General features: G+C 31.2%; 3 protein-coding genes across 12 annotated transcripts in view; 1 reads left to right on the forward strand and 2 right to left on the reverse strand.

The window, feature by feature from the left end:
* Nucleotides 1–363: 363 nt before the first annotated feature.
* LOC111680462 (myosin light chain kinase, smooth muscle) overlaps nucleotides 364–26,966 on the reverse strand; it is an 80,417-nt gene continuing 53,814 nt past the window's right edge. For 6 of the 9 annotated variants that reach the window (XM_046955490.1, XM_046955491.1, XM_046955488.1 and 3 more), the window contains 12 exons: nucleotides 19,544–19,712; nucleotides 17,125–17,170; nucleotides 15,753–17,057; nucleotides 15,232–15,565; nucleotides 9,382–9,741; nucleotides 4,212–4,486; nucleotides 3,924–4,147; nucleotides 3,193–3,475; nucleotides 2,789–3,130; nucleotides 2,448–2,730; nucleotides 897–1,788; nucleotides 364–830 (listed from right to left, as the gene is read on the reverse strand). In XM_046955490.1, coding sequence (XP_046811446.1) covers nucleotides 601–830; nucleotides 897–1,788; nucleotides 2,448–2,730; nucleotides 2,789–3,130; nucleotides 3,193–3,475; nucleotides 3,924–4,147; nucleotides 4,212–4,486; nucleotides 9,382–9,741; nucleotides 15,232–15,565; nucleotides 15,753–17,057; nucleotides 17,125–17,170; nucleotides 19,544–19,712 — 4,743 coding nt within the window. In that variant the 3' untranslated portion in view covers nucleotides 364–600. Of the gene's footprint in view, nucleotides 831–896; nucleotides 1,789–2,447; nucleotides 2,731–2,788; nucleotides 3,131–3,192; nucleotides 3,476–3,923; nucleotides 4,148–4,211; nucleotides 4,487–9,381; nucleotides 9,742–9,875; nucleotides 9,927–12,984; nucleotides 13,120–15,231; nucleotides 15,566–15,752; nucleotides 17,058–17,124; nucleotides 17,171–19,543; nucleotides 19,713–26,966 lie in introns of those variants that run through there. The other 3 variants (XM_046955492.1, XM_023442113.2, XM_023442114.2) reach the window with 3 other exon arrangements.
* On the forward strand, nucleotides 17,750–19,483 carry LOC111680464. 2 transcript variants are annotated; one of them, XM_023442117.2, is made up of 3 exons: nucleotides 17,750–17,997; nucleotides 18,061–18,260; nucleotides 18,326–19,483. In XM_023442117.2, the coding sequence occupies exons 1-3, from the start codon at nucleotides 17,852–17,854 to the stop codon at nucleotides 19,354–19,356; spliced, it is 1,377 nt and encodes a 458-aa protein (XP_023297885.1). In that variant the 5' UTR covers nucleotides 17,750–17,851; the 3' UTR covers nucleotides 19,357–19,483. The 2 variants fall into 2 exon arrangements, with proteins under 2 accessions (XP_023297885.1, XP_046811450.1); XM_046955494.1 differs by having other exon boundaries at nucleotides 17,860–17,997; nucleotides 18,065–18,260.
* Nucleotides 24,008–24,826, reverse strand: LOC111688765 (ribonuclease P protein subunit p29). Its single transcript, XM_023451276.2, has 2 exons — nucleotides 24,702–24,826; nucleotides 24,008–24,633 (listed from the first exon to the last, which is right to left on the reverse strand). The coding sequence occupies exon 2, from the start codon at nucleotides 24,629–24,631 to the stop codon at nucleotides 24,011–24,013; it is 621 nt and encodes a 206-aa protein (XP_023307044.2). The 5' UTR covers nucleotides 24,632–24,633; nucleotides 24,702–24,826; the 3' UTR covers nucleotides 24,008–24,010.

The raw sequence follows: 26,966 nt of genomic DNA on the forward strand, positions 1-26,966 counted from the left end.
TTCAGTTCTAGTTCAGTTCTAGTTCAGTTCTAGTTCAGTTCTAGTTCAGTTCTAGTTCAGTTCTAGTTCAGTTCTAGTTTAGTTCTAGTTCAGTTCTAATTCAGTTCAGTACTAATTCAGTCCTAGTTCAGTTCTAGTTTAATTTCAGTTCTAGTTCAGTTCTAGTACAGTTCTAGTTCAGTTCTAGTTCAGTACTAGTTCAGTTCTATTTCAGTTCTAGTTCAGTTCTGGTTCAGTTCTGGTTCAGTTCTAGTTCAGTTCTAATTCAGTTTAATTTTAAGACTAAAGTCTAGTCTTTCTGTAGTACATTCTATAGTCTGACCTCTATCTTTACAAATTAAAAGAGCAAATTAATCATTCATGTAGTATTAGAAGGTTTTACAAACTTATATTCGAGATTTTTATTTTTGCTGGGTAACATTTCATTTTCACATGTTTAATAAAATAATAATTTTTCATGTTAAAAAACAACTACAAATAATAACGTTTAACAATTTTTCTTTGTTTTAAGTGTGGACTTAATAATAACAAAATTTCTTAAATACACTATTTATATAATATTTATAATTAAAAAAAAATAATAATAATGAAATAATTAATTTACGGTGATAGAATTTTCTTTCGATTGGGTGATGGAGATTTTTGCATTCTTCTAGCCTCGGTACAAACAGTTTGTTGTTGAGCCAAACGATCGGTTACTTCGCGCACACGATCGCTTAACCGGAACGCAGAACTCGCATTGGTCTTGCGTGTTGGTATTGGAGAGTTGGGCAACGAAGTTGAGTACTGGGTATGAAGGCTGGATGTGGACGATGTAGAAGAGCTTGTTGCTAAAGAAAATAAACAATTAAATTTATTTATTGTTAGATTTATGGACAAAAAATTATCTTAATTACTTTTGTTAGGACAAGCTTCAGTAACAATATTACGTTTTAATTTCAAAACATCCATGCAATCCTTGCTTTTTGCAAATGTTGTTGTTGTTGTTATGTTAAAATTACTACTCACTTGACTCTGCATATTTGAAAATTTATTTTTCAACATGCTTACTTTACCCGGCTGTTCAAATAGCATGGATTTGCTCACTGGTTTCAATTGTTTATCCTTCTGTAAACTATTCTCCAGTGATTTTTTACGCATTTGTATGGTATTTGTAAAATCCGAACGCATTATGGGTTGAGTGGAGGGATTTAGTTCTTTATTAAGTACATCTAGTTGTTCTTCAACTATGGGTATAATTTTTTCATCTGTATTTACAATATTTAAACTTTTCAACTCATTTTGATTATCATCGAGTTGTGGACACTTTTCATTTGGTACTACCAATTCTAGTTTGACTTCTTCGATGTTACTATCAGCCTGATGGGCTATTTCTTCCAGTTTTAGTTTAAGTAAATCATGTGGCACGGATAACGACAAATCTTCATTGGTCACCTGATCCACACTGTCTTTATTATTGGAAGAACACTGACATTGTATTGTACCTGAAGCACTACAATTTGAACATTCACTGTAGCCGGAATCACTACGTTCGCTACACTGTGATTTGTGTAGAACTGTGGGATTTCTTCTCTTTAGCTCAGAACTGGGTAATTCTATGCTGAAATCATCATCTTCCTCGTGTAGTGAACCCATTTGAACGGATATGTTGGGATTGAGAATTGTAACACCCGATACGGATGGTCGTGGACTGTTGGATACGGAACCGGCATTGGAGGCAACTGAATTACGGCGGGAAGCAGATAATGTAGCCATGCGACCTAAAGCTCTTATTGCATTACCAGTTTTCTAAACGTTTGTTTTTTATGTTAACAAGCAAATAAAACCAAATAAACAAACATAAAAATAAATAAAACAAAAGCAGGATAATAGCGAAGCTATTAACGGAAAAATTTAGAACTTATTTTCTTTTGTAAATCTATATTTTAGAAAATGTTTAATTTTCGCTATTTGAAGTTTAAATTCAGTTCTAGTTCAGTTCTAGTTCAGTTCTAGTTGAGTTCTAGGTTAGTTCAGTTCTAGTTCAGTTCTAGTTCAGTTCTAGTTGAGTTCTAGGTTAGTTCAGTTCTACTTCAGTTCTAGTTCAGTTCTAGTTCAGTTCTAGTTCAGTTCTAGTTCAGTTCTAGTTCAGTTCTAGTTCAGTTCTAGTTCAGTTCTAGTTCAGTTCTAGTTCAGTTCTAGTTCAGTTCTAGTTCAGTTCTAGTTCAGTTCCAGTTTAGTTCAGTTCTAGTTCAGTTCTAGTTCAGTTCTAGTGCAGTTCTAGTTCAGTTCTAAATTATGTCTAGTTCCGTTCTAAATTATATCTAGTTCAATTCAAGTTCATTATTAAATTACTAGCTTTATAGCAAAAACAACAAGTATGTAGTTAGTTAAGAAAAGCCAACAAATAAACGACAACAAAATCAAAAACGAAACTAACAGTTAATTTCAAAAAACGTTTTACTTACTTGCCACTTGCGACGTATGATAAACTTCTTCAGTTTATCTGTGCATATTTTCTTATTGCTTAGATTATCATCCTGGTGTCCCTGTTTCAACCAAGCAGATTCTAAACATTGTTCAGCCGTCCAGCGATCTTCTTTACGATGAACTAATAAATTCGAAATAAAGTCTTTAGCCTGTTGTGAGACACAATCAAATGCATCATCATCGAAATCATAATCGGCTCGGGTAATATTCGAAAAGGTTTCAACATCACTGTCACCCATAAAAGGCGAAAGACCGGATAAACTATAAAGGAACTATTTAGAAAATTCCCATTAAAATTTTGTTAAGAATCTTTACTTACAGTACATAACATATGACACCCACACTCCACATATCTGATTGGAAACCTATGGGTTCATAGCTAATAATTTCCGGTGGAATAAATTCGGGTGTACCGAATAGAACTCTTACAGGAGAGCCGGTATTTAAGCGTTGAGCTAAACCAAAATCAATAATTTTGATTTGATGACAAGTGCGAGTTTTGCACATAATATTTTCAGGTTTAAGATCCAAATGTACTATTGACTGGCTGTGCATATAGGCGACACCCTCGCACACTTGTCGCACGAATAAAACACAATCACGTTCGGTTAAGGTGAAGTCATCGGCTACTACACGTTCGAATAATTCTCCGCCAGTAATGCTGGAAGTTAAGAATTACCAGTGAAGTTATGATTAAAAATTTACTTTAAACTTTTTACTTACTATTCCATAACCATTACTATTTCACGAGAACTTTCAAACGATGCTGCCAATTGTAAAAGTTTGGGATGTTTTAATGATCTCATTATCGAAATTTCCTCTTGAACTTTGACACGATCACGTGATTTAATGCATTTAATTATTTTCGCAGCACATATGCGTTTGGGTTCATCTTTCTCTTGAACTTTGTAGACAATACCAAAACGTCCTTTGCCCAATTCCTCTAAGATATCAAAGCAATTTTTGAAATCGCCACCGGCTTTTATAGAAATCGATTTTAGGAAATCTGAGTGAGATGATTACAAAATTTATATTATTGACAAAAATAGAATTTTCAATAAAAATCGTATTTTTATAAAAATTTTGAACAATCGAATTTTGGATTCAGTTCTAGTTTAATTCTAGTTCAGTTCTAGTTCAGTTCAAGTTCAGTTCTAGTTCAGTTCTAGTTGAGTTCTAGTTTAGTTGTAGTTCAGTTCTAGTTCAGTTCTAGTTCAGTTCTAGTTCAGTTCTAGTTCAGTTCTAGTTCAGTTCTAGTTCTAGTTCAGTTCTAGTTCAGTTCTAGTTCAGTTCTAGTTCAGTTCTAGTTCAGTTCTAGTTCAGTTCTAGTTCAGTTCTAGTTCAGTTCTAGTTCAGTTCTAGTTCATTTCTAGTTCAGTTCTAGTTCAGTTTTAGTTCAGCTCAATTTCAGTAATAGAAATCAATTATTTTCAGTTAAAGCAATCATTCTTTACCATCATTTAAGTCTTCATTTTCTTCGGTGACATGTACACGATCGCTGGGCAAACCGGGCTCACTGCGACCGTGAACATTTTCAGCACGAACACGAAATCTATAAGTACACAAAGGTTTAAGATCCTTAACGGTATAAGCTAATGAATCCACTACAGAGGCAATTTCCAACCATGCTGCTTCATTCTCATTATCGCTGGATGTCAGTAACTCCTGCATTTCAATACTACAACAAAAACAATACCGTTTCAGTAATTAAAACGTAAATAAAAAAAGTTAATTATAATTACATAAAGCCGGTTATCATGCAACCACCATCATAGGGTGGACCACACCAAGCAATCGATACACGATCTGGACCTTGTGAAATACTTGGTTTACCGCTTGGTGGTTCCGGAGGTCCCTCTACAGCCACTGAAGCTACAGCTACATCGTTACCAAACTCATTCATTACTTCTACGGTATATTTACCACTGTCATCGGTCACTATATCTGAGATCTGTAGTATGGATTTGCGTGTTGAAGTATTTATTATAATATTTGAAGTTTCAACAATTGGACGACTCTGAAAATATGATAAATTTTATTATTAATATTTCAACAAGATGTAAAATTTGTTTTAAAATGTTTGCAAAAGCAAATGTTTTCAAATAAACACAATTAACAACAATGTTTTTTGTGGTTTTGTCAAAATATAAAAAAAACTGAATGGAGACAAACAAACAATAACAGCAACTACAATTACGTTGTTTTACCGCAACCTCTGATCGTGACACGATGTTACGTTCCAAATAGCCAACGAATTGGAAATACATACATACATGTTTTATATGAATCGTTTACGATACAAAATAATGCATTTATATTGACTTCTCTTTATTAAACTTAAATATTTAATAAAAAAATAAATCATATTTGAGAACTAGCTGGGAAAAGTAAGAGTGAAACACTTATTTCTATTATAAAAGTCCTAAATCATGAGAGAAAAATTGGTTAATTTTAGTTATTTATTTTTGTAAATTGTTTACTATCATCATTGTTGTCTGTTTTCGTGCATTTATTTAAATCATGTTTACTAACATGACATTAATTTTGTGTTTTTTATAAAAAAAAGTATTTTTTCCATAAAAGTACATTTATAATGAGATTTTTTTGTAAACTGCTTTAAATGAATTACTTATTTATAATAGAAACGATATTTACATAAAATATTCTATTAACCACATTTTCAGTTAGAGACTGTAAACTATAAAACGGACTACAAAGTAGTGTATAGTATAGACTACAAAGTAGTTTATAGTATAGACTACAAAGTAGTCTATAGTATAGACTACAAAGTAGTCTATAGTATAGACTACAAAGTAGTCTATAGTATAGACTACAAAGTAGTCTATAGTATAGACTACAAAGTAGTCTATAGTATAGACTACAAAGTAGTCTATAGTATAGACTACAAAGTAGTCTATAGTATAGACTACAAAGTAGTCTATAGTATAGACTACAAAGTAGTCTATAGTATAGACTACAAAGTCTATACTGTAGACCACTTTGAAGTCTATACTTTAGACCACTTTGAAGTCTATACTATAGACCACTTTGAAGTCTATACTATAGACCACTTTGAAGTCTATACTATAGACCACTTTGTAGTCTATACTATAGACCACTTTGTAGTCTATACTATAGACCACTTTGTAGTCTATACTATAGACCACTTTGTAGTCTATACTATAGACCACTTTGTAGTCTATACTATAGACCACTTTGTAGTCTATACTATAGACCACTTTGTAGTCTATACTATAGACCACTTTGTAGTCTATACTATAGACCACTTTGTAGTCTATACTATATACCACTTTGTAGTCTATACTATAGACCACTTTGTAGTCTATACTATATACCACTTTGTAGTCTATACTATATACCACTTTGTAGTCTATACTATAGACCACTTTGTAGTCTATACTATAGACCACTTTGTAGTCTATACTATAGACCACTTTGTAGTCTATACTATAGACCACTTTGTAGTCTATACTATAGACCACTTTGTAGTCTATACTATAGACCACTTTGTAGTCTATACTATAGACCACTTTGTAGTCTATACTATAGACCACTTTGTAGTCTATACTATAGACCACTTTGTAGTCTATACTATAGACCACTTTGTAGTCTATACTATAGACCACTTTGTAGTCTATACTATAGACCACTTTGTAGTCTATACTATAGACCACTTTGTAGTCTATACTATAGACCACTTTGTAGTCTATACTATAGACCACTTTGTAGTCTATACTATAGACCACTTTGTAGTCTATACTATAGACCACTTTGTAGTCTATACTATAGACCACTTTGTAGTCTATACTATAGACCACTTTGTAGTCTATACTATAGACCACTTTGTAGTCTATACTATAGACCACTTTGTAGTCTATACTATAGACCACTTTGTAGTCTATACTATAGACCACTTTGTAGTCTATACTATAGACCACTTTGTAGTCTATACTATAGACCACTTTGTAGTCTATACTATAGACCACTTTGTAGTCTATACTATAGACCACTTTGTAGTCTATACTATAGACCACTTTGTAGTCTATACTATAGACCACTTTGTAGTCTATACTATAGACCACTTTGTAGTCTATACTATAGACCACTTTGTAGTCTATACTATAGACCACTTTGTAGTCTATACTATAGACCACTTTGTAGTCTATACTATAGACCACTTTGTAGTCTATACTATAGACCACTTTGTAGTCTATACTATAGACCACTTTGTAGTCTATACTATAGACCACTTTGTAGTCTATACTATAGACCACTTTGTAGTCTATACTATAGACCACTTTGTAGTCTATACTATAGACCACTTTGTAGTCTATACTATAGACCACTTTGTAGTCTATACTATAAACCACTTTGTAGTCTATACTATAAACCACTTTGTAGTCTATACTATAGACCACTTTGAAGTCTATACTATAGACCACTTTGAAGTCTATACTATAGACCACTTTGTAGTCTATACTATAGACCACTTTGTAGTCTATACTATAGACCACTTTGTAGTCTATACTATAGACCACTTTGTAGTCTATACTATAGACCACTTTGTAGTCTATACTATAGACCACTTTGTAGTCTATACTATAGACCACTTTGTAGTCTATACTATAGACCACTTTGTAGTCTATACTATAGACCACTTTGTAGTCTATACTATAGACCACTTTGTAGTCTATACTATAGACCACTTTGTAGTCTATAGTATAGACTACAAAGTGGTCTATAGTATAGACTTCAAAGTGGTCTAAAGTATAGACTTCAAAGTGGTCTAAAGTATAGACTTCAAAGTGGTCTAAAGTATAGACTTCAAAGTGGTCTACAGTATAGACTACAAAGTGGTAGTAGACTACAAGTAGCCTGTAGCAATCTAAGACTTGTAAAATTCTTTTGTTATTTTCAATATATTCATGGACATGTTCATTTTTGAAATAATTTATTATAATTATAATGTAAATTTAAACAACAATCTACTGTTTTTTTAATAACAACATTTTCTTTTACCGACAAAAACAATTAAAATTCTATAGAATTACATTCTACAACGAAAATGTTTGTAGAATATTAAAATTGCATAAAATATATATAATTCCAAAGTTAAAGCTAAACATTTTGTTTCTTAAAATTATGCATTTTATATACATCTAGAAAGTTAATTATAAAAACGTTTACGAAAAGAAAACTAGATCACATAACTGTTAGTAAGGTAGGCAATTTTAAATATTGCACTGTGAGATAGATACTTTTAGTGATGTTTTAATTATATTGACATGTTGCACTTGTATTTTAAACATTGACCGTGTACATTTTAAAAATTACTAATCAATACTTTCGATTTTGAGTCTTATAAACCATGTCCGGTAGTAATAAGTGTAAAGTTCGGCAACTTGAAGATGATCGTATTATTTTATCAATTGTTGCAAAGAAGACGATTACTGGATTTCATGGCTATTATTTTAACCAAGTCTCTCTAAAGTTTACTATCTGTAACTGTCTAAAGCTTCTTCACTTAATGGACTTGTTTTTTTATAATCTCAGTTATACGTACTTACGATCTTCTCACTTAAGATCAAGTTAAAATGTACCATCTTCGAAATGGAAGATTTATTTTAAACTATCACTGTTTAAATCATTAATAAAGTTAAAAACAAGTAAATATTTACATTTTATACGCAAAATATATTAAATTAATCTTTACACACCTCTGTTAAATGCAATCTATTCTGACAATTTCCCGATTAAATATGAATTTCAAATTTATTTTCCCACCCAGTATTATTTAACAAAACGACATATTTGTACAGAGTAATGCATAAGAATGTAGGCCCTAAAAATTTATAAAACAAAAAAAAAAAAAAAAATAAAAAAACATACGAAAACTATTTCCATGTACGACAAATAAATAAATAAATTGCTACAAGTAAAATTGAGATGCTGTTATCGTCGTTTCGATACCGACAACCATAAAAGGTGATACCAGTAAGTAATTTTTAATTAGATACACACACACACTTATCATTGACGTCAAAATGACTGTGTATATACATACATATGACTTTTTTTATACCCTTCACCTTCGTGAGAAGGGTATATATAAGTTTGTCATTCCGTTTGTAATTTCTATAATATAATTTTCCGACCCTATAAAGTATATATATTCTGGATCCTTATAGATAGCGGAGTCGATTAAGCCATGTCCGTCTGTGTGTCTGTCTGTCTATCTGTCCGTCTGTCTGTCTGTTGAAATCAGTTTTTAGAGGTCCCCAGATATCGGCGAGATCCGAATCTTCAATAATTCAGTTAGACATGCTTTCGAGAAGATCGCTATTTAAAATCAGCAAAATCGGTCTATAAATAACGGAGATATGAGCAAAAATCCGAGACAACCTTTTGAAAATTTTATCAAAAAAGCCACATTTTTTTCATGCTTTGTTAAAAAAAGCAACAACAACACTGTGAATTGGATGAAGATGTACATGTGCGTGTGGAGATGTATTTGGTTTTATACAGCTGTGTATTTTTTTGTATGTTTGGATGCTGTTCTGTTCTCACGAAGGTAAGTGGGTATAACAAGAACAAGGATTTATGTTGGTAATGCAGCTCATATTTGTTTGAGGGTGGTAATACAGTTTGACGGTGGTATTACAGTACAACGGTTAATATTTCTTTCTGCTACAGTTTATATTTGTTTGTGTGTATGTTATGTGTGTTGACATGTGTGCAGAGATACAAAATAAATAAAAACTGTTTTTTTAACATACTTTGTGAAGGGTATATAAGATTCGGCACAGCCGAATATAGAAATATTACTTGTTACCAATTAAGTTTGTATATGAAAAATTAAAAAAATAAATAATAATATAAACTAAAACTTACCGCTTTAAACCATCTAACTTGTGGTTTAGGTAATCCTTCAAATATGACTGACAAACGTACACAGCCACCAATTAAAGCGGTACAATCTTTAGGACCTTCTAATATATAAGCCGGCTGAGAACGATCTTTATTTTTATGATTTTGATTTAAATCTGTTTTCAAGTCTATGGGAATTTCTGTAGATTCAAGTACTTTGAGAGCTGTTGTAGAGCGTGGTATTACAGCCAATGATGTATAGGATTTAAGTGATGAATGTGGTTTACCGGGATGTGTTACAACCAATTGAACTTCACCACTATGGGCCAAGGTAACATCGTTTATATGCAAAATGCGTAAACCATCAGTAGACGATGATTCCAACTGTAAAGTAAGTTTTAAAAATAAAATTATTAAAAAAAAATGCTCTCATCAAAAAAAAAAAAAAAAACATAAAACTTCACATAAACCTTTATTTAAACAAAAAAAAATTAATATGCATACTTATAAACACTCACATCACCTTCCGAAATGTGTCTTAAAGAAAAAAAAACCTTTTTTTTAAACAGCTGTACGTACAAATATAGGTTAAATATAAAATGAAAACAAAACACAAACAATAATTAATAATAAATAATAATATTTCACCATACGTTTGGTTATTGAATAAATAAATTTAAAAAAAAATGTTTTTTCTTTCGTGTTTGCGTCGATTATTATATGTGGAGCGTATGTGATAAAATAACAAATTAGAATTGTGAACGATCGTAAAATTGGCGCACAACTAACTACAGAGAAAACTTGTGAATAGAATTTAATAAAGAAAATTTTAACTTTATTTAAGTGTTTTACTTATATTTATTAGATTTACACTACTAACTTGTTTAACGCTGTAAAAGTTCACTTTTTCCGGCTCTTGCCTAATTCCGACTTTACATACTTTTATTTTATGCTTCTAGGTTCAATGTTATAGAAAATTCAAAAAGTACCTTTTGAAGAACGAAAAAGTACCAAAAAACCCCATTGACATGTTTTCTACTTCATTTCAGGTTTCTGGGTTCATAATTATAGAAAACTCAAAAAGTACCTTTTGAAAAAGTACCAAAAAGTTCCATTTTACACGTTTTCACCTAATTCTGAATCTACATATTCAATATTATAGAAAAATCAAAAAGTACCTTTAAAAAACAAAAAAAGTACCAAAAAGTTCATCTTTTTCTCAATTTTTGTTGAAATTTTCAGGGGTTGTCTCTGATTTTCGCTCATTTCTCTGTTATTTATGAATCGATTTTGCTGATTATAAATAGTGATCTAACCGAAAGCATGTCTAACAGAATTATTGAAGATTCGGATCTCGTCGATATCTGGGATCATCTAAAAACAGATAGACATACAGACAGACGGACAAGGCTTAATTGACTCCGCTATCTATAAGGGTCCAGAATATATATATACTTTATAGGGACGGAAAATTATTTTATAGAAATTACAAACAGAATGACAAACTTATATATACGCTTTTCAGGAAAGTGAACACAGAAAAAATAACTAATATTAACAAGTAATTATATAAAATTGTTTAACTGTTAACTGATATTGTTAACAATTTTTTTATTAAAAAGTTTTCTTTGGAAAACTTTTGAAATTCTGGTCTATAAACATAGTTGGTAATCCAAAATAAATCTAGTCCAGTCTCGAGTCAAGACAAAAGTTTACACTAGAGTTGAGACTAAAGGTTACACTAGATTCGAGACTATAGTTTGTACGATTGTCCTGCCTATAATTTATACTATATAGACCTGACTAAAGTTTAGACTATATAGTCCTGGGTTACACAAGAGTCGAGACTATAGTTTGTACTATAGTCCTGACTATAGTTTATACTATAATAGTCTTGACTATATATTATACTATAGTTCTAACTATAGTTTTGACTATAGTCCTGATTATAGTCTATATAAACAACAGTTTATACTAAAGTCCCAATTATAGTTTAGACTATAGTTCTAAATATAAATTAGACTATTGTGCTGACTATAGTTTAGACTATATTCCAGACTAAAGTCTAAATTGTAGTTTAGGCTATAGTTTAAACTTTAGGGTAGACTATTTAGACTATAGTCCAGACTATTGTTTCGAATATAATCAAGTTTACACTATGGATTGTACAAGAATTTAGTCCCCAGTTTATGCTATAGATTGTACAAGAATCTAAACTGTACAAGAATGTAAACTGTAGTATTATAATCTAAAATATAGTCTAAATGTGTAGTACAATTTAAACTAAAGTCTGAACTATATTCTTAAATATAGTCTGGACTGAAGTCTAAATAGTCGACAAACTAGTCCAAACTAAATTCTGAACTATATGACTGTAGTCTAGTCTACATTGTCTAGTGTATAATATAGTTTATAGTCAGTCTAGTGTAAAAATAGACTATCCTAATCCTATCCTACAGTATGACCTACCAAGAGTCTATAGTGGGGGGTAGGGTGTGAAATTTTGCGAATAAAGAAAAAAAATTTTAAACTGATTTGCCACGTATGCCGGAGCAAAAGATTTTGTTATTTTATCAAGAGAGATGGATAACAAAGATATTTAAATCACAATTGACCCAGAAAACTCTTTTAAAGTTATATTTTTTTAAACTTTTTAAAAAATTTTAGAATTTTTGCAATTTTTTTTTGTAATGTAAACAAAAAGGAATTTTAATAGATAAAACTGTAACAGCTGTTGATCAGCTGTGCGGACGAGGCTACCTTATTAATTGTATCTAGTCTATAATCTTGACTATAGACTAGTCAATAGTCTGCACAGTAATATAGTGCATAGTCTGGTCTATAGTTTGGACTGGAATTTTTTTGGAATCTAGAAAACTTATAGTAAAGAAAAAAATAAAAATTAAGTCATTAAAACTTAATGACTATTAAATGGCAACATATAAAATCAATTTCCAAATTTATTCTTTAGAACTTTAATATAGGCCAAACCCACTATATAACAATAAAATTAATGAACCGTTTAAATTTGAGCAAGCGAAACTAAAACAACAACACTCCTTTTGTAATAAAAGTGCGAATTAAAAAAAAACTAAAAGCAATTATCTCATTAATACAATTAATTAAATATTGTTACAATTTTGAATTAATTAAGCAATAATTAAAACTTTGTAAATTTTACTCGTGTAACGAGGATCAAGTATTTTAAAATTTTCATTTTTTTCTCTTTTTTATAAATTTCTGTCTGAGTGTCATTTTATAAATTTAAATGTTTAATGCTCTTGCCTGCAATAACAGAGCGAAGAGTAATTTTCATTATCACTTAATTTCTTTACTTAAATATTTTAAAAGACAACAATTTGGAGCACAAAAAGAATTGACTTTTTTAATTATATTTATTTTCACAACAACAATAATGCAAAATAATTAATGTTTGACAGCAGGGTCGGTTTGTCAAGTTTGAATACATTCATTAGTTTGCTTAACAACTGAAAAAATGTTATCTTAATCTTTTGTAATAAATAAGATAAAATATATTAACACATAATATTTGTTTAGATTTAAACACATAATTTATGTTTTTTTTTCAAAATAAACGTTATTTTTTTTTAAACATTATATTCTTACTTTAACCATTTTTGTTTATGTTTGCAAAATAAAAACGAATAAATAATAAATTAATTTCACTATCAATCAAACAATTATTGATGCATATCAGCAGAGCTCCATCAGCAACAAACAAGTCTGACTTTGTGTGTTAAATTTTAAATACTAACTGATTGACAGACATGATCGACAATGTTTAGTTCAAAACAATATTTAGTTATGCGTTTTTCTTGTAGATCTCCAAGAGACAGACACGTACATAGAGCTACTTACATACCAACGACAAAATCGGTATTGATCTTGGCAAAGCAACCACAATATATTTAAATTTATGCATGTATTTGGTTGGTTTACTTTCCACTGTGTGTGTGTTAAATATTGTTTAATTTAAAAATAAAAACAAACCTTATTATTCATTATTTGGTATGTAGTATACTATATATGCCTGCCTCCCCAGTCTGTGTTTTTTGGTTGGAGTTTACAGCGTAAGCTAAATTTTGCCTAAAAGGTATCGATCGTACTTTTGTGGGTATTTCATTGTTTATTATGTTAATTACGTGATTTTGTCTTTAAAACATGATTCACACAAATATTAGTAGTCGTATATTTTACGAAGTTGTTTGTTTTTATGGACTCTTTTTTATACTGCATGCGTAAGTGATTTTGTTTAAAATTTGTTTTTAATGCAGTGATCGTCATTCGAAGGCTCATAATTTTTTCTAGATTAGCTTTTAGATTAGACTTCTGTCTAGTGTGTGGACAAGTTTATTGGCTAGTATATAGATTTGCCTATATAGAAGTAGATAGTTTCTTCACTATTCTATAGAAATGAATAGTCTATGGACTAGTCTATTGACTACTGTTTAATTTATTTACTAGCCTATGACTGTTTTACGGATTAGTCTAGTACCTAGACTGTGGATTAGTATATTGACTATTCTGTGAAATAGTCAATTGACTATTCTAGTATATGGACTGGTCCATAGAATAGCAAATAGATTATTTCAGTTCTAGTTCAAGTCTAGTTTAGTTCTAGTTTAGTCCTAGTTCAGTTCTAGTTCAGTTCTAGTTCAGTTCTAGTTCAGTTCTAGTGCAGTTCTAGTTCAGTTCTAGTTCAGTTCTAGTTCAGTTCTAGTTCAGTTATAGTTCAGTTTTAGTTCAGTTTTAGTTCAGTTTTAGTTCAGTTCTAGTTCAGTTCTAGTTCAGTTCTAGTTCAGTTCTAGTTCAGTTCTAGTTCAGTTCTAGTTCAGTTCCAGTTCAGTTCCAGTTCAGTTCTAGTTCAGTTCTAGTTCAGTTCTAGTTCAATTCTAGTTCAATTCTAGTTCAGTTCTATTTCAGTTCTAGTTCAGTTCTAGTTCAGTTCTAGTTCAGTTCTAGTTCAGTTCTAGTTCAGTTCTAGTTCAGTTCCAGTTCAGTTCAGTTCTAGTTCAGTTCTAGTACAGTTCTAGTTCAGTTCTAGTTCAGTTCTAGTTCAGTTCTAGTTCAGTTCTAGTTCAGTTCTAGTTCAGTTCTAGTTCAGTTCTAGTTCAGTTCTAGTTCAGTTCTAGTTCAGTTCTAGTTCAGTTCTAGTTCAGTTCTAGTTCAGTTCTAGTTCAGTTCTAGTTCAGTTCTAGTTCAGTTCTAGTTCAGTTCTAGTTCAGTTCTTGTTCAGTTCTAGTTCAGTTCTAGTTCAGTTCTAGTTCAGTTCTAGTTCAGTTCTAGTTCAGTTCTAGTTCAGTTCTAGTTCAGTTTTAGTTCAGTTCTAGTTCAGTTCTAGTTCAGTTCAGTTCTAGTTCAGTTCTAGTTCAGTTCTAGTTCAGTTCTAGTTCAGTTCTAGTTCAGTTCTAATTCAGTTCTAATTCAGTTTTAGTTCATTTGTACCGATTCTCTATATGTAAATAACTCATTGTTGACGGGCCCTAATGATTACAAGTGCCGATCACTGCTTTTGAACACATTGACTTTTCATTAGCACTACACTTTTTACTATTTTGTTAACTATTTGTTTTTCTTTTTGTTTTGCAAGATTAATTGCAACGTTTCATATATAAAAATAAAAACGTTTAAGAAAAATTAATCTTTGCCAAAAAAAGTTGTTTGAACATTCGGAAATAGCTTGACGACCATTTACCACACTGTGAGAAAAATTCTGGTAACTATATTAAAATTATTTAAGAAAAAGAAGCAAATCCAACATTGTACCAAAATATAGATTAATGCCTTCGCTTCTGTACATTTAATTCAAAAAAAAAAAAAAAAAAAAAAAACAAAAAAAAAAACAAAACTTACCGTAAATTCACATGAATCATCATCAGCAACATTATCAACTACTTGACGACCACACACATACCAACACACCTCAGCATCGGCGGGAAAAACACGGGCACAAAATGTTGCCTTAACACCACAATCGGCTACCACAGGCAATAGAGATTTCATTAACGCTAAACCGCCGTCGCTATTGTCAGCGATGATTTCGGAATTACGCCCAATATTTAAATTAGTAAAAGTAGAGCATTGAAAACCATCGAGTGTGGTTACGATGCAGGTGTAACAACCAGAATCCAAATCGAATGCATCGTGAATACGTAAGCAGAGAAAACCATTGCCATGATCAATGTAACTTTGATGGGTAAATAAAAAAGAAAATGAAAAAGAAAACAAAAGAGAAAAAGTGAATTTTTGTTTATTAAAGATTAATAAAAGTAAAATTAAATGTTTGAATGTATAATAAATTAAATATAAAATTTTAGGTAAAAATGAAACCTACAATTATTACATACTATTTTTAAACTATCTGTACTACTTACTTAAAATCATCCGATTCTTTTATAAGTTCACCATTGCGGGTCCACATATACGTATACGGCATATTGGTCTTCAATTCAAAACATAAATCTATAGTTTCACCTTCCCAGTGTTCGATTTCGTCTGGCAGGTGTTGCACAATTTCGCATTGTGTCTTGCTTGGTTGTTGTAATTCTTCCACAGTTAAAAATTTTACTACAGTTGAAGTAGTAATAGGTTCGTGTTCATGACCTTCGATAACACAGGTATAAAGACCCTCATCATCTTTCGAAACATTGTCTACGAATAAAAATGCTTCTTCTTGCAAAAGATCAACGTGAACACGTTCACTTTCCTGCAATTCCAAACCATTATGATAGAATTTACAAGAAGGCACTGAGGAACCTCTAAAACCCGAAGCTAAAGCCATACGGCCGCCAATGGCAGTGGAGGGACCCATTATACGGCGATGTAGATAAGCATTACGTTTTGAGGAAGAGGCACGTATACTGCGGGCAGAAGGTGATTTTGAATAGCGTGAACTACCGATGACATCAAGACGAGCAGTGGCTTCTATGCGGCCATAATCATTTTCGAGTGTAATACGATACAGGCCGGCATCATCGAATGTAACCTCTTCAATTTCCAAATAACGCAAATCATTGACTTCTTTGATGGCAATACGAGTAGTGGGGGTTACAATAATACCATCCTTATCCCAGGTGGCCCAGGGCATAGGATGTCCAGCAATGGCACATTGGAAGCGTACACTGTCACCCTCCTCCACAACACGACTATTCGGAATGGCTAAAAATTTCGGTGCTGAAATAGCTTGACGACCATCGACAACACTGCGACCCCTACTGCTACGTGGTTCGCTTATATCAATTATGGAATTGCGATAAGATAAACGGCGAGTGGGTGAAAAACTTCTTATTGGTGTGGAGCGTGGTGTCGATAGAGGAGTTGAGGTAGCCGACAGAAAACCGGTGGGTCGTGTTAGTTGTCTATTTAACATATTTTCCTTTTCTTCTGGAACATCTACTATAATACAGGCTGACGATAGAGTGCGTCCGATATTATTCTTAGCTATACAAGTATATTCGCCTTCGTCTTCGGGATAAACACGTGGTATGCTGAGTGTAGCTTTAATGCCGTCATAAGTCATCTCAAAGTCTTTACCGCTGGGCAAAACCCGACCATCTTTCTCCCAAATGATAACAGGCTCGGGAAGTCCTTCCACGTGAGCTTCTAAAGTAATGGCATCGCCGTCACAACAACGCAAGTTGCGTAAATGACGTATAAAACGCGGTAAAGTTTCAATATTTCTAAAAGTGTTAACAAATATTAGAAATGTATCTGAAATATGTATGGAAATCGATCTCAAAAACTTACCCATGTCTTATTGAACCTTTCTCCATTGATTTTTGTTTAAGTATATCTAAAATGTAAAGAAATTTATTAAAAAGATATTTTCTATCTATCTATCTATCTATCTATCTATCTATCTATCTATCTATCTATCTATCTATCTATCTATCTAACTGTTAAATTTAGTTATTTAAATGTCAAGATTGAAATTTCATTATTAACACACTTCTGGCAACATTATATCTATCCCATCAGAAGTTGGCAACTCTTTTTGTTTCTGATTTAGCAAATACCACAACCATTATACTAAACATAAATAAACTTGGTAGCACTATTACTACATAGCTATACAGCCATTTATACTACAATATTTAATAGCCAAGTTTATCTCTCATCACTTCAAACAATTATAATCGTGTTACAAACACGAAAAATGTGTTTGACAAACTAAAATAGGCTACGTCGTTAAACATATGTATTTTAAATGGTACATCAAATAAATTCTTATTTTTTTGGCGAGATATTTCTTTTTCTTCTTTTGCTTCCAAAAACTCTCTTAAAAATTAAACGAATTTGAGACCTTAGCCGGCTTACAGTCGATTTTATGACGACGTTGATATTTTTAGTGTAAACCACCGGCGCCGTTAATATATGTCGTCGCAGGGATCTGATCATAACAAATTGCATAAAAGTTTGTTTTTCAGTAGAAGTAAGAAAATATTTTAGTTTTTCTTTTATAAAATTAAAAAAAATGATTATAATGCAAATGGATTTGGAACCCGGGTTCCGTAAAGCAGATATTAACAGTATACCGGTAATACGTAGTGAAACTATTTATGCTTTTATAGCAAAAGTGTCGGCCACAAGTACGACGCCACCAGAACAGGCATTAGCCAGGTAAATATATTAAAATAATGCTTTAAATATATTAATTGATTTCTTAACAAATATTTGTAATAGACAGACTAAGGATTCAGATTTAAGGGTAGACTATGTGCAAGTACGCCGTGTGGCGGAAATTACCGATATCAAGGCTTTGGTGTTTTCGGCCTCGGCCGCTTTGGCATCATCTGCTGATACCCACATGCGAGTAAGCCTCAAGGTCGATACCAAAAAGGAAGAGATTCTTGAAGCCATGTGCTATCAATGTACGGATAAAGGTAATGAAATAGTTTAGAAATTTTGGAAAAAAGTGTTTCTCATTAAAATTTACTTTTTCCTTAAGAATCCTGTTGCCACATACTGACATTTATATTCTGGTTACATCGTCTCAACAACACAGAGTCTCCGGTGATACATGACTTTTGGGGCCATGAAACAGAAGCCCTAATGGAAGAGGGACGGGCGGAGCCCATACGTATACGAGACTTTTTTGCCTGCGACGAGTTAAGAATAGAGGGTGACCTTGAGGCTGCTGCTATGACAGATTTGGAGGGCGCTGCTTTTCTAGAACATGTGCTAGACGAAATGGAAACTACTGGCTTAAGGGATACAGCGTTATATCGCCATTGTCGTGGTGTTTTAGATGAATTTGAACCTCTGTATATACATCACACTTTATTGGATGCCTCTAATATTGGTGTCAAAGATCCCGCCACATTTATACAACATATGGAAGACCAAGCCAAACAGGGTCTATTTGATCGTCTATCAGAAATATCGAAATCAAATTATAAAAGTTCTTTATGGCTAGAGGCTCAATATATGCGCTTGCGCTGCTCTTTAATACATCGTATAGCCTCAAGAAAGGATTCTGTTGAAGATGAACAGATTTTAGAGTCTTTATTTTGTAAGGATCGTGATTTAAATGTAGAAGAAAAGCAACAGCTAAAACAACATAAACGTTTTATATTGAAACAAACGGAAAAATTGGAAAATAAAACCTATCATGAATGTGGTCTGCTGTTAAGCGAAAGTTATCCTTACATATGCGCTGCTCCCGATGGCATAACCGATGATCATATAGTAGAAATTAAAGCACCCAAAACAGATGAGGAATTTGAAAAGTATTTAGAAGGTAGAGAGACCATTGCTCCCAAATATATGGCACAGATACAAATACAAATGTACATGGCAAATGTTACCAAAGCTTTATATTGTGTTTTAAGTCCTACCTTCGATACTAATGGTGCTCTACATTATGTTTGGGTACAAGCTGATATGGAATTTGTTGCTAGTCTTTTGGGAGCAGCTGAAGACTTTTGGAAGGAAGTGGTTTTTCCACGTCTAGCTAAAATCTACTTTAGTAATTCATAATTAAGAAGTTTTTTTAAACGTGTAGTGTTACTTATTTCCCATTTAATTATGATTTTTTTTTCATCTACATATTCACTTTTCAGTTTTATTTTATACGAAAATAAAGAAATTTTACAAACCCATTTAATTAATTTGTTTATGATGTAAATTTTAGTTAAACTTTTAACTTTTTTTTTTTTGAACTTACCTTTGGCAAAAATTTGTAATGATATCACTGCCTTAGCTTCGCCATGACAATTTGATGCAATAACAGAATAAGTTCCGGTAAAATCTAATTTGGCATATGGTATTTCTAAACGATATTCAGTACCTTCACCAATGCGTCGGAAATGAGGAGCGTCTTTGTAATATTCAGGCTAAAAAATGAGAAAAAGAGAATTATTAGTAAGAAATTTTTGAAATTTTAGAATAAATGGTTCAATAAGTGAACGCTTCAACTTTAAATGTTTGTATTCCATCAGAAACCAGAGACAAATTACCGCACTCGTACGGTATCGAAAAATCACATCACATTTAACTAAATATGTGGTAATTCTTATCGGTTGTAGTTTCTTAAACATCGTTACGATAAATAAAACAGTGATCACTTTAACTTTATGACAAAATTCTAAAAAACGCAGAATCTTTGAAGAGTTAAATTTTCCATCAAAAATCTAATTTTGTGAGAAAATTGAGAATCGGATAAAGATTCTTAAATATTAGTCTTGTCAAGAAAAAAGTGTAGATCACTGACTGGACTATAAACTAGACTAGACTTTAGTCTATAATTTAAACTATATTGTAGAGTAGATATAAAACTTGACTAGACTACAGACTAGAATGTAGACTGGACTATAGACTAGACGAAATATTAGACTATAGATTAGACTATAAACTAGACTGTTGTTTAGACTATAGACTAGACTAGAAATATACCATAGACTAGACTATAGACTACACTACAGATTAGACTACAGAATAGACTATAGACAACGCTATTGACTAGACTATAGACTATATAGATTAGACTATAGACTACACCATAGACTAGATTACAGACTAGACTAAACCATAGATTAAACTATAGACTAGACTATGGACTAGACTATAGATTAGACTATAGACTACACTATAGACTAGACTATAGAATAGACAGACTATGGACTAAACTATAGATTAGACTATAGACTAGATAATAGATTAGACTATAGACTAGAATATAGACTAGACTGGACTATAGACTAGACTATAAATTAGACTATAGACTAGACTCTAGACTATACTATAGACTAGACTATAGACTAGACTATAGACTAGACTATAGACTAGACTATAGACTAGACTATAGACTAGACTATAGACTAGACTATAGACTAGACTATAGACTAGACTATAGACTAGACTATAGACTAGACTATAGACTAGACTATAGACTAGACTATAGACTAAACTATAGACTAGACTATAAACTAGACTATAGACTAGACTATAGACTAGACTGTAGACTAGACTATAGACTAGACTGTAGACTAGACTATAGACTAGACAATAGACTAGACTTTAGAGTAGATTATAGACTAGACTATAGAGTAGAGAATAGACAAGATTAGACTACAGATTAGACTATAGACAAGACTATAGAGTAGAGAAAAGACAAGACTATAAACTAGACCATAGATTAGACTATAAAGTGGACTATAGATTAGACTATAGACTAGACTATAGATAAGACTATAGACTAGACTATAGATAAGACTATAGACTAGACTATAGACAAGACTATAGAATAGACTATAGACTAGACTATAGACTAGACTGTAGACTAGACTATAGACAAGACTATAGACAAGGCCATAGACTAGACTATAGACTACACTATAGTCTAGACTGTAGACTAGACTATAGATCATACAAAAGACATGATGATTATACTGTAGACTAGATTATAGACTACACTACATTCTAGTCAATTGAAAAAATGTTAGAGTTTTTTATATGGAAAACATAAAATCATCTCTAGGCCCAAAATATCAAATATTATGCTAACACTTAGATTATCCAACTAAAATCGACTACTATATGAAAAATCACAAATCATCTCCGGCTCCTTAAAAAGCTCTATACAACTACTATATATGAAAAACTTTAAATCAGCTGTAGATCTCCACCTACATACATATTAATAAACAAACGCAATGTTCACTTACATGATAAATCTACTTTACTAAAATCGTTTCTTAAATACATTTTTATAAAAACTTTGATTAATGTTATTAAACTTTCAACATAATGTGGCACATTTTTAATTAAATTAATAATTAGATGTTTAACTTGTATTAAACAGTATATTATATACAATACATATTATATGTATGTATGTATGTTTACAACTAAATGCAGTTTTATTCAATGTCGTTTAAAAATAAAAAAACGTAAAATTGTTTAAAATAAAGTAAACAGTTATTTGTTTGGTTGTTCGTTAATTTACAAAAAACAATATTGTTAAAGTTTCCTCTTAATTTTAACTTTAAACTTAAACTGGAAACTCTCTTAACTCAGCCTCCGTACCCCATGAATCCCTTGTCTATAGACAATGTATTACACATGTTGCATGTGTATGTTATTATGTATGTATGTGTCTGTGTATATTGTTGTTGCCTCGTATTCAATTGATCTTATATGGCATTAAAAAAAATAACAAAATAAATAAATAAATAAACTGTAATAAAATCATATTTAATGAATCATTTTTTTTAAATGCAATTTGCAACAAAGATATAAAATTATATGTACAACAACAAAAGCCACATACAAAAGCACTGACAAACAAGTCATGATCAAGTCGCAACATTTAAAAAATGTCTAACAAAATTGTCCTTATAATATGTCAAAAATATTATAACAGACAGAGAGATCTGATATTTTTTTTTTAAATTTTATTTTTCAACTGCTGTACTTAATATTAATTTAAATTTTATAATTTAATGGAGAAAATATTTTATGAAAATATAATAAATTATTAGAGAATGTTTTATTATTATAGCGAATGAACGGATAAGATTGTCTCTGAATGTTACACTTGGAAAAAGTTAATAGACCAATTTATACTTTTTTGAAGCCAAATTTAGATTCAACACAACTCAAGCCTTTAGAAAAGTACACTTCATTCTCTGGGTTCAAAATTTGTTGGTTACGTTAAGGGAATGCTTTGAAAATTTTAAAAATATCACGTTCAGCGTTGAAATGAAACTCAAATATCAAACATTTTTCGATGGACGCAAGTCTAAGTATTGAACCCAAATAAATAACAACCCAAAAACCAAATTTTCGACAAAGCCGAACTACAAAGGGCGAGTTTTTCTGATAAAGATTATCTTCATTCTTTGCTTAAACCTGGTTTAATATATAAGTTACTTAGGGCGGGTTTCTTACTCCTCAGTTAAACTAGGCTTAACTTGCTGTTAGATTAAACTCGGAACAAATTTAGGCGGACTTTAACCGATAATTGTGTTTTTATACCCTACACCACTATAGTGGGGAGGGTATTATACGTTTGTGCTGATGTTTGTAACATACAAAAATATTGGTCCAATACCCACCTTGAAGTATACCGATCGATTCAGAATCATTTTTTGAGTCGATTAAGACATGTCCGTCCGTCCGTCCGTCTGTCCGGCTGGCTGGCTGTCCATGTAAAATGTTTTTGAGTGAAAACTTAGCAACACTAACAAACTTAACTGAACTTAAATCTAAAACTGCAAAAAACAAAATATCGGTTAAAGTCCACCTAAATTTGTTCCGAGTTTAATCTAACAGCAAGTTAAGCCTAGTTTAACTGATGAGTAAGAAACCCGCCCTTAAAAGAATATAAAATGTTTGAAAAACTTATAGAAATGTATCTTTACATGATGTAATAAGTAACTTAGTGCATCCAGTATCTTTAATTAAAAAAAAAAATATAATACTCATGATTTAGAGCGGGTTTCTCAGTTGTCAATCAAATGATTAACGAATCAGATTAGTTAATCTAAAAATAAATTAAACGTGATGTTAATTTCCTTTGATCTGGTCCACACTAGAAAACTTTTGTTAAGAAACTTTTTCTTAATTCTCTTTTGAAGTGTTCTTGATGTCCCACACAAAGAAACTTTTGTTTCAGAAACTACGTGTTAATTGCATTGATTTGTTGTTGTACGAACGAAATGAATAAGACCAGGTTCAGACTAGGAAACTTTTTTTGGGAAACTTTTGATTTTTGTGTGTGAGAGAAAGAAATATCATTTATCTCTTTCTCTCACACACAAAATCAAAAGTTTCGCAGTGTGAACCAGGTCTAACAAAACAAATTTCCGAGTACGAGAAACTCCGTACCGCGAGTGAGATGGATGTAAAATCTAAAGTTTCCTAGTGTGGACCAGCAGTTTGATGTATCTATCTATCTATCTATCTATCTATCTATCTATCTATCTATCTATCTATCTATCTATCTATCTATCTATATATCTATTTATCTATCTATCTATCTATCTATCTATCTATCTATCTATCTATCTATCTATCTATCTATCTATCTATCTAACTATCTATCTATCTATCTATCTATCTATCTATCTATCTATCTATCTATCTATCTATCTATCTATTATAGAGTAAATACAAAAAAATCAGCGAATATTTATTCAAAAGGTTCAATGAAATTCTTTATTTTCTTAACGGATCGTTCCGCCGGACGTATGCACAAATGTTTACCAAATATTGTAAATTCCATATTTCCCAACTTCATACCAAAAACACATTCACTTTTCGGAATCGTACGTAAACAATCATCTTTTCCCAATAATTTTAGAACATTTTTTGTATCCAATACCACAATACCCGATAGGCCCACAAGCGTTGGGCATTTTGACTGCATAACATACATTTTGGCACCATGTAAATCGGTTTTAACTAACAGCTTACTAAATGCATCATAACCAGCATCATATACTCTTGGTACTTGATCTCCCTCCCGTAAACCCAAATGTTCTTTCATATAACCCTTCCACAAACGATGTAGGGGTAAAGCTTCGTTATATTTCATTTGTCGTGTGGGTAGGGTATGTAATCCTAACTGAGCATATTCTCGTCTATTAAGTGTAGTAGATTTTTGTGTTTTTCTTTTACGACTTAATTGTTTTTTACTCTTTGATCCCTGCAGCATTGTAATATGTTCGGGGTTAATGTCGATACAATCACGTCGACTGGGCACTACCATGTTGGTGAGATATTCTTTCAGGGATTGTACTTGATGATCCATTTCTAACGAAAATAAGAAATATGTATACAATCTTCTTGTTGTTAATTAAATGCTTCAAATGTATACTTACTGGTTTTTTAAAATTAGAGCTAAAATTTAATGTTTACAAATAGAAAATAAACAAATACCATGCAATTGTTTTGTTTTTTTTTTTGTTTAAAGACACGTGTTAATGGTTGTAAAAAATGGCATGATAATCTCTTGCCTTTGGTAGTCAGTTAGATTACAACGTTTTGAAATAAAATAAAATTTAAATAATATTAAGATATTTATTTAACAAAAAATCGATTTTTAAAATATTCAAATTTTTTTAAAGTTTTGCATTTGTACAAATATATATTAATGCTAATTTTAGCGTTACATATTTTAGCGATTTTTTTAGTTAACCACACTTTTTTGCTACAACTATGTGAAGTTAAAACAACTCTGCCAAAAAATGCAACTCTACGTTTTAGGTAAGCCATTTTGTATGCAGAAATCTACACAAGTTTTCTTTTTGCAGATGAAAATTTTCATGTGAAGATTTTCGTTCAACGTTTAATTACTATTAAAATATTAAATAATTCATAAATGGCATATGAAAAATACTTATTTAAGTCTAACTATTAATTGTGAATAGTGAAAAATTAAAAATACTTGAGTTAACACGTATAAAAACTGTTTTTTCCAAAAGCAGCTAAGAGGAAAAGTGGAATTAATTATAACAGGGCACCGGTGAGGTGTGCTCACGCAGAAGAAGAACTTTGAAAGAAAAAAAGATAGATAGATAGATAGATAGATAGATAGATAGATAGATAGATAGATAGATAGATAGATAGATAGATAGATAGATAGATAGATAGATAGATAGATAGATAGATATATAGATAGTAAGAAGGTAAGAAGATCAGATATAAGAAGATCGGTAAAGTACGTCTTGCATCGATTTAAAAAACCGAGACACTTGCATGCTTCTTTCGACACTTGAAATATATTTGTAGTCTAGCGAACATCACACTGAATTCTTATGCCCAGAACATCTAGAGTTTCTGATAACCTAATATTTACACCAGGGTTTAAACAGTTGAGGTTTAATGGTCTCCACCGGGATGTAAATATTTGAGTATTCTATGGTCTTCACCAATAAAACATCAACTTACTTGGAAGTAAACGCGGTTAATGTAGTCAAAGTATAAATATGAACTGATATACGACCAGACCTGTTTCATTTGGTATTTGTTCCAAAAGTAGTTCTATTTGCAACGTCTGTTCACTAATTTAGTGATAATGTTCAGCAACGATTCTTAAACTGGTTTATGTATCAATGATTTTTGTTCAAGAGCGTCATTTTTGTAACATGTTTAGAAAATCAATCCATTCTTCTGCCATTGTTTCATTATTCCCATAGAACGGGAAGAACTGAACTGAAAGAAATACATATAATTATTATATGTATATATATAATACATATAATTATTATATATTAAAAATTACATATAATTTTTTAATAAAAAAAAAAAAAAAAAAAAATACAGCTTCTTTAGAATTATTCTAGAAATAGTTATTTATAAGTGAATTAAAATTAACAAGTTTTTCAAAACAAAAGAAAGACTTATGCCTGTACAGTCAGTTCCGTTTGTTCAGTCCATTTTTATAAACCTATCCTCCTCAGAATATGTCAAATTTTGGGTTAACTAAGCTTAACTTGCTGTTAGATTAAACTCCGAAGAAATTTTTAGCGGACTTTAACCGATGATTGTGTTTTTCTGTTATGGATTTTAAGGGCGGGTTTTACAGATAAAGATAATCTACATTATTTGTTTAAACCTAGTTTAATATATATTTCGTGTTTTTCAGTTATCAGTAAAGTTACTTATTATCATAGTTTGACTGAGTGTAATTACCCAATTAAACTCAAGTTATAAGTGAGAAAACACAATTAACAAAAACAATGATTTCGGAATAACAAAAACTTAAAATTTTAAGTAAATTGCAATTTTCTGTTTTGTTTTGTTTCATTAATTATTGTTTTAAATGTTTATTTAACATTTTTCCAAAATTTTCCATTTTACAAAAGTATTGTTTGCAAAAAACAGTTGTTCATGGTTTATGTTTTTGAGTGAAAAGTTGGCAATACTAACAAAGTTAACTGAGCTTAAATTTAAAACTAAACAAGTAGGAAAGTATAGTCGGGCATGGCCGACCATATGATACCCTACACCATGAGTATATTTTTACAATTTTTACATTTGTAAAATTTTTATTTTTTGTAAAGAAACTTTTATGTTGAATATTACCATAATTCCAAAATATTTAAGCCATTTATTGATAAAAAACTAAAATTTCTAAATGAGGC

Source organism: Lucilia cuprina, chromosome 6 (genome assembly GCF_022045245.1).
Source record: "Lucilia cuprina isolate Lc7/37 chromosome 6, ASM2204524v1, whole genome shotgun sequence".
Lineage (NCBI taxonomy): Eukaryota > Metazoa > Arthropoda > Insecta > Diptera > Calliphoridae > Lucilia > Lucilia cuprina.

Excerpts from the sequence above, each read along its gene's own strand:
- LOC111680464 (XM_023442117.2), top strand. The coding sequence starts at position 17,852 with ATGATTATAATGCAAATGGATTTGGAACCCGGGTTCCGTAAAGCAGAT. Across the intron at positions 17,998-18,060 it reads CCAGAACAGGCATTAGCCAG|ACAGACTAAGGATTCAGATT; the intron begins GTAAATATATTA and ends TATTTGTAATAG. Across the intron at positions 18,261-18,325 it reads CTATCAATGTACGGATAAAG|AATCCTGTTGCCACATACTG; the intron begins GTAATGAAATAG and ends TTTTTCCTTAAG.
- LOC111688765 (XM_023451276.2), bottom strand. The coding sequence starts at position 24,631 with ATGGATCATCAAGTACAATCCCTGAAAGAATATCTCACCAACATGGTA.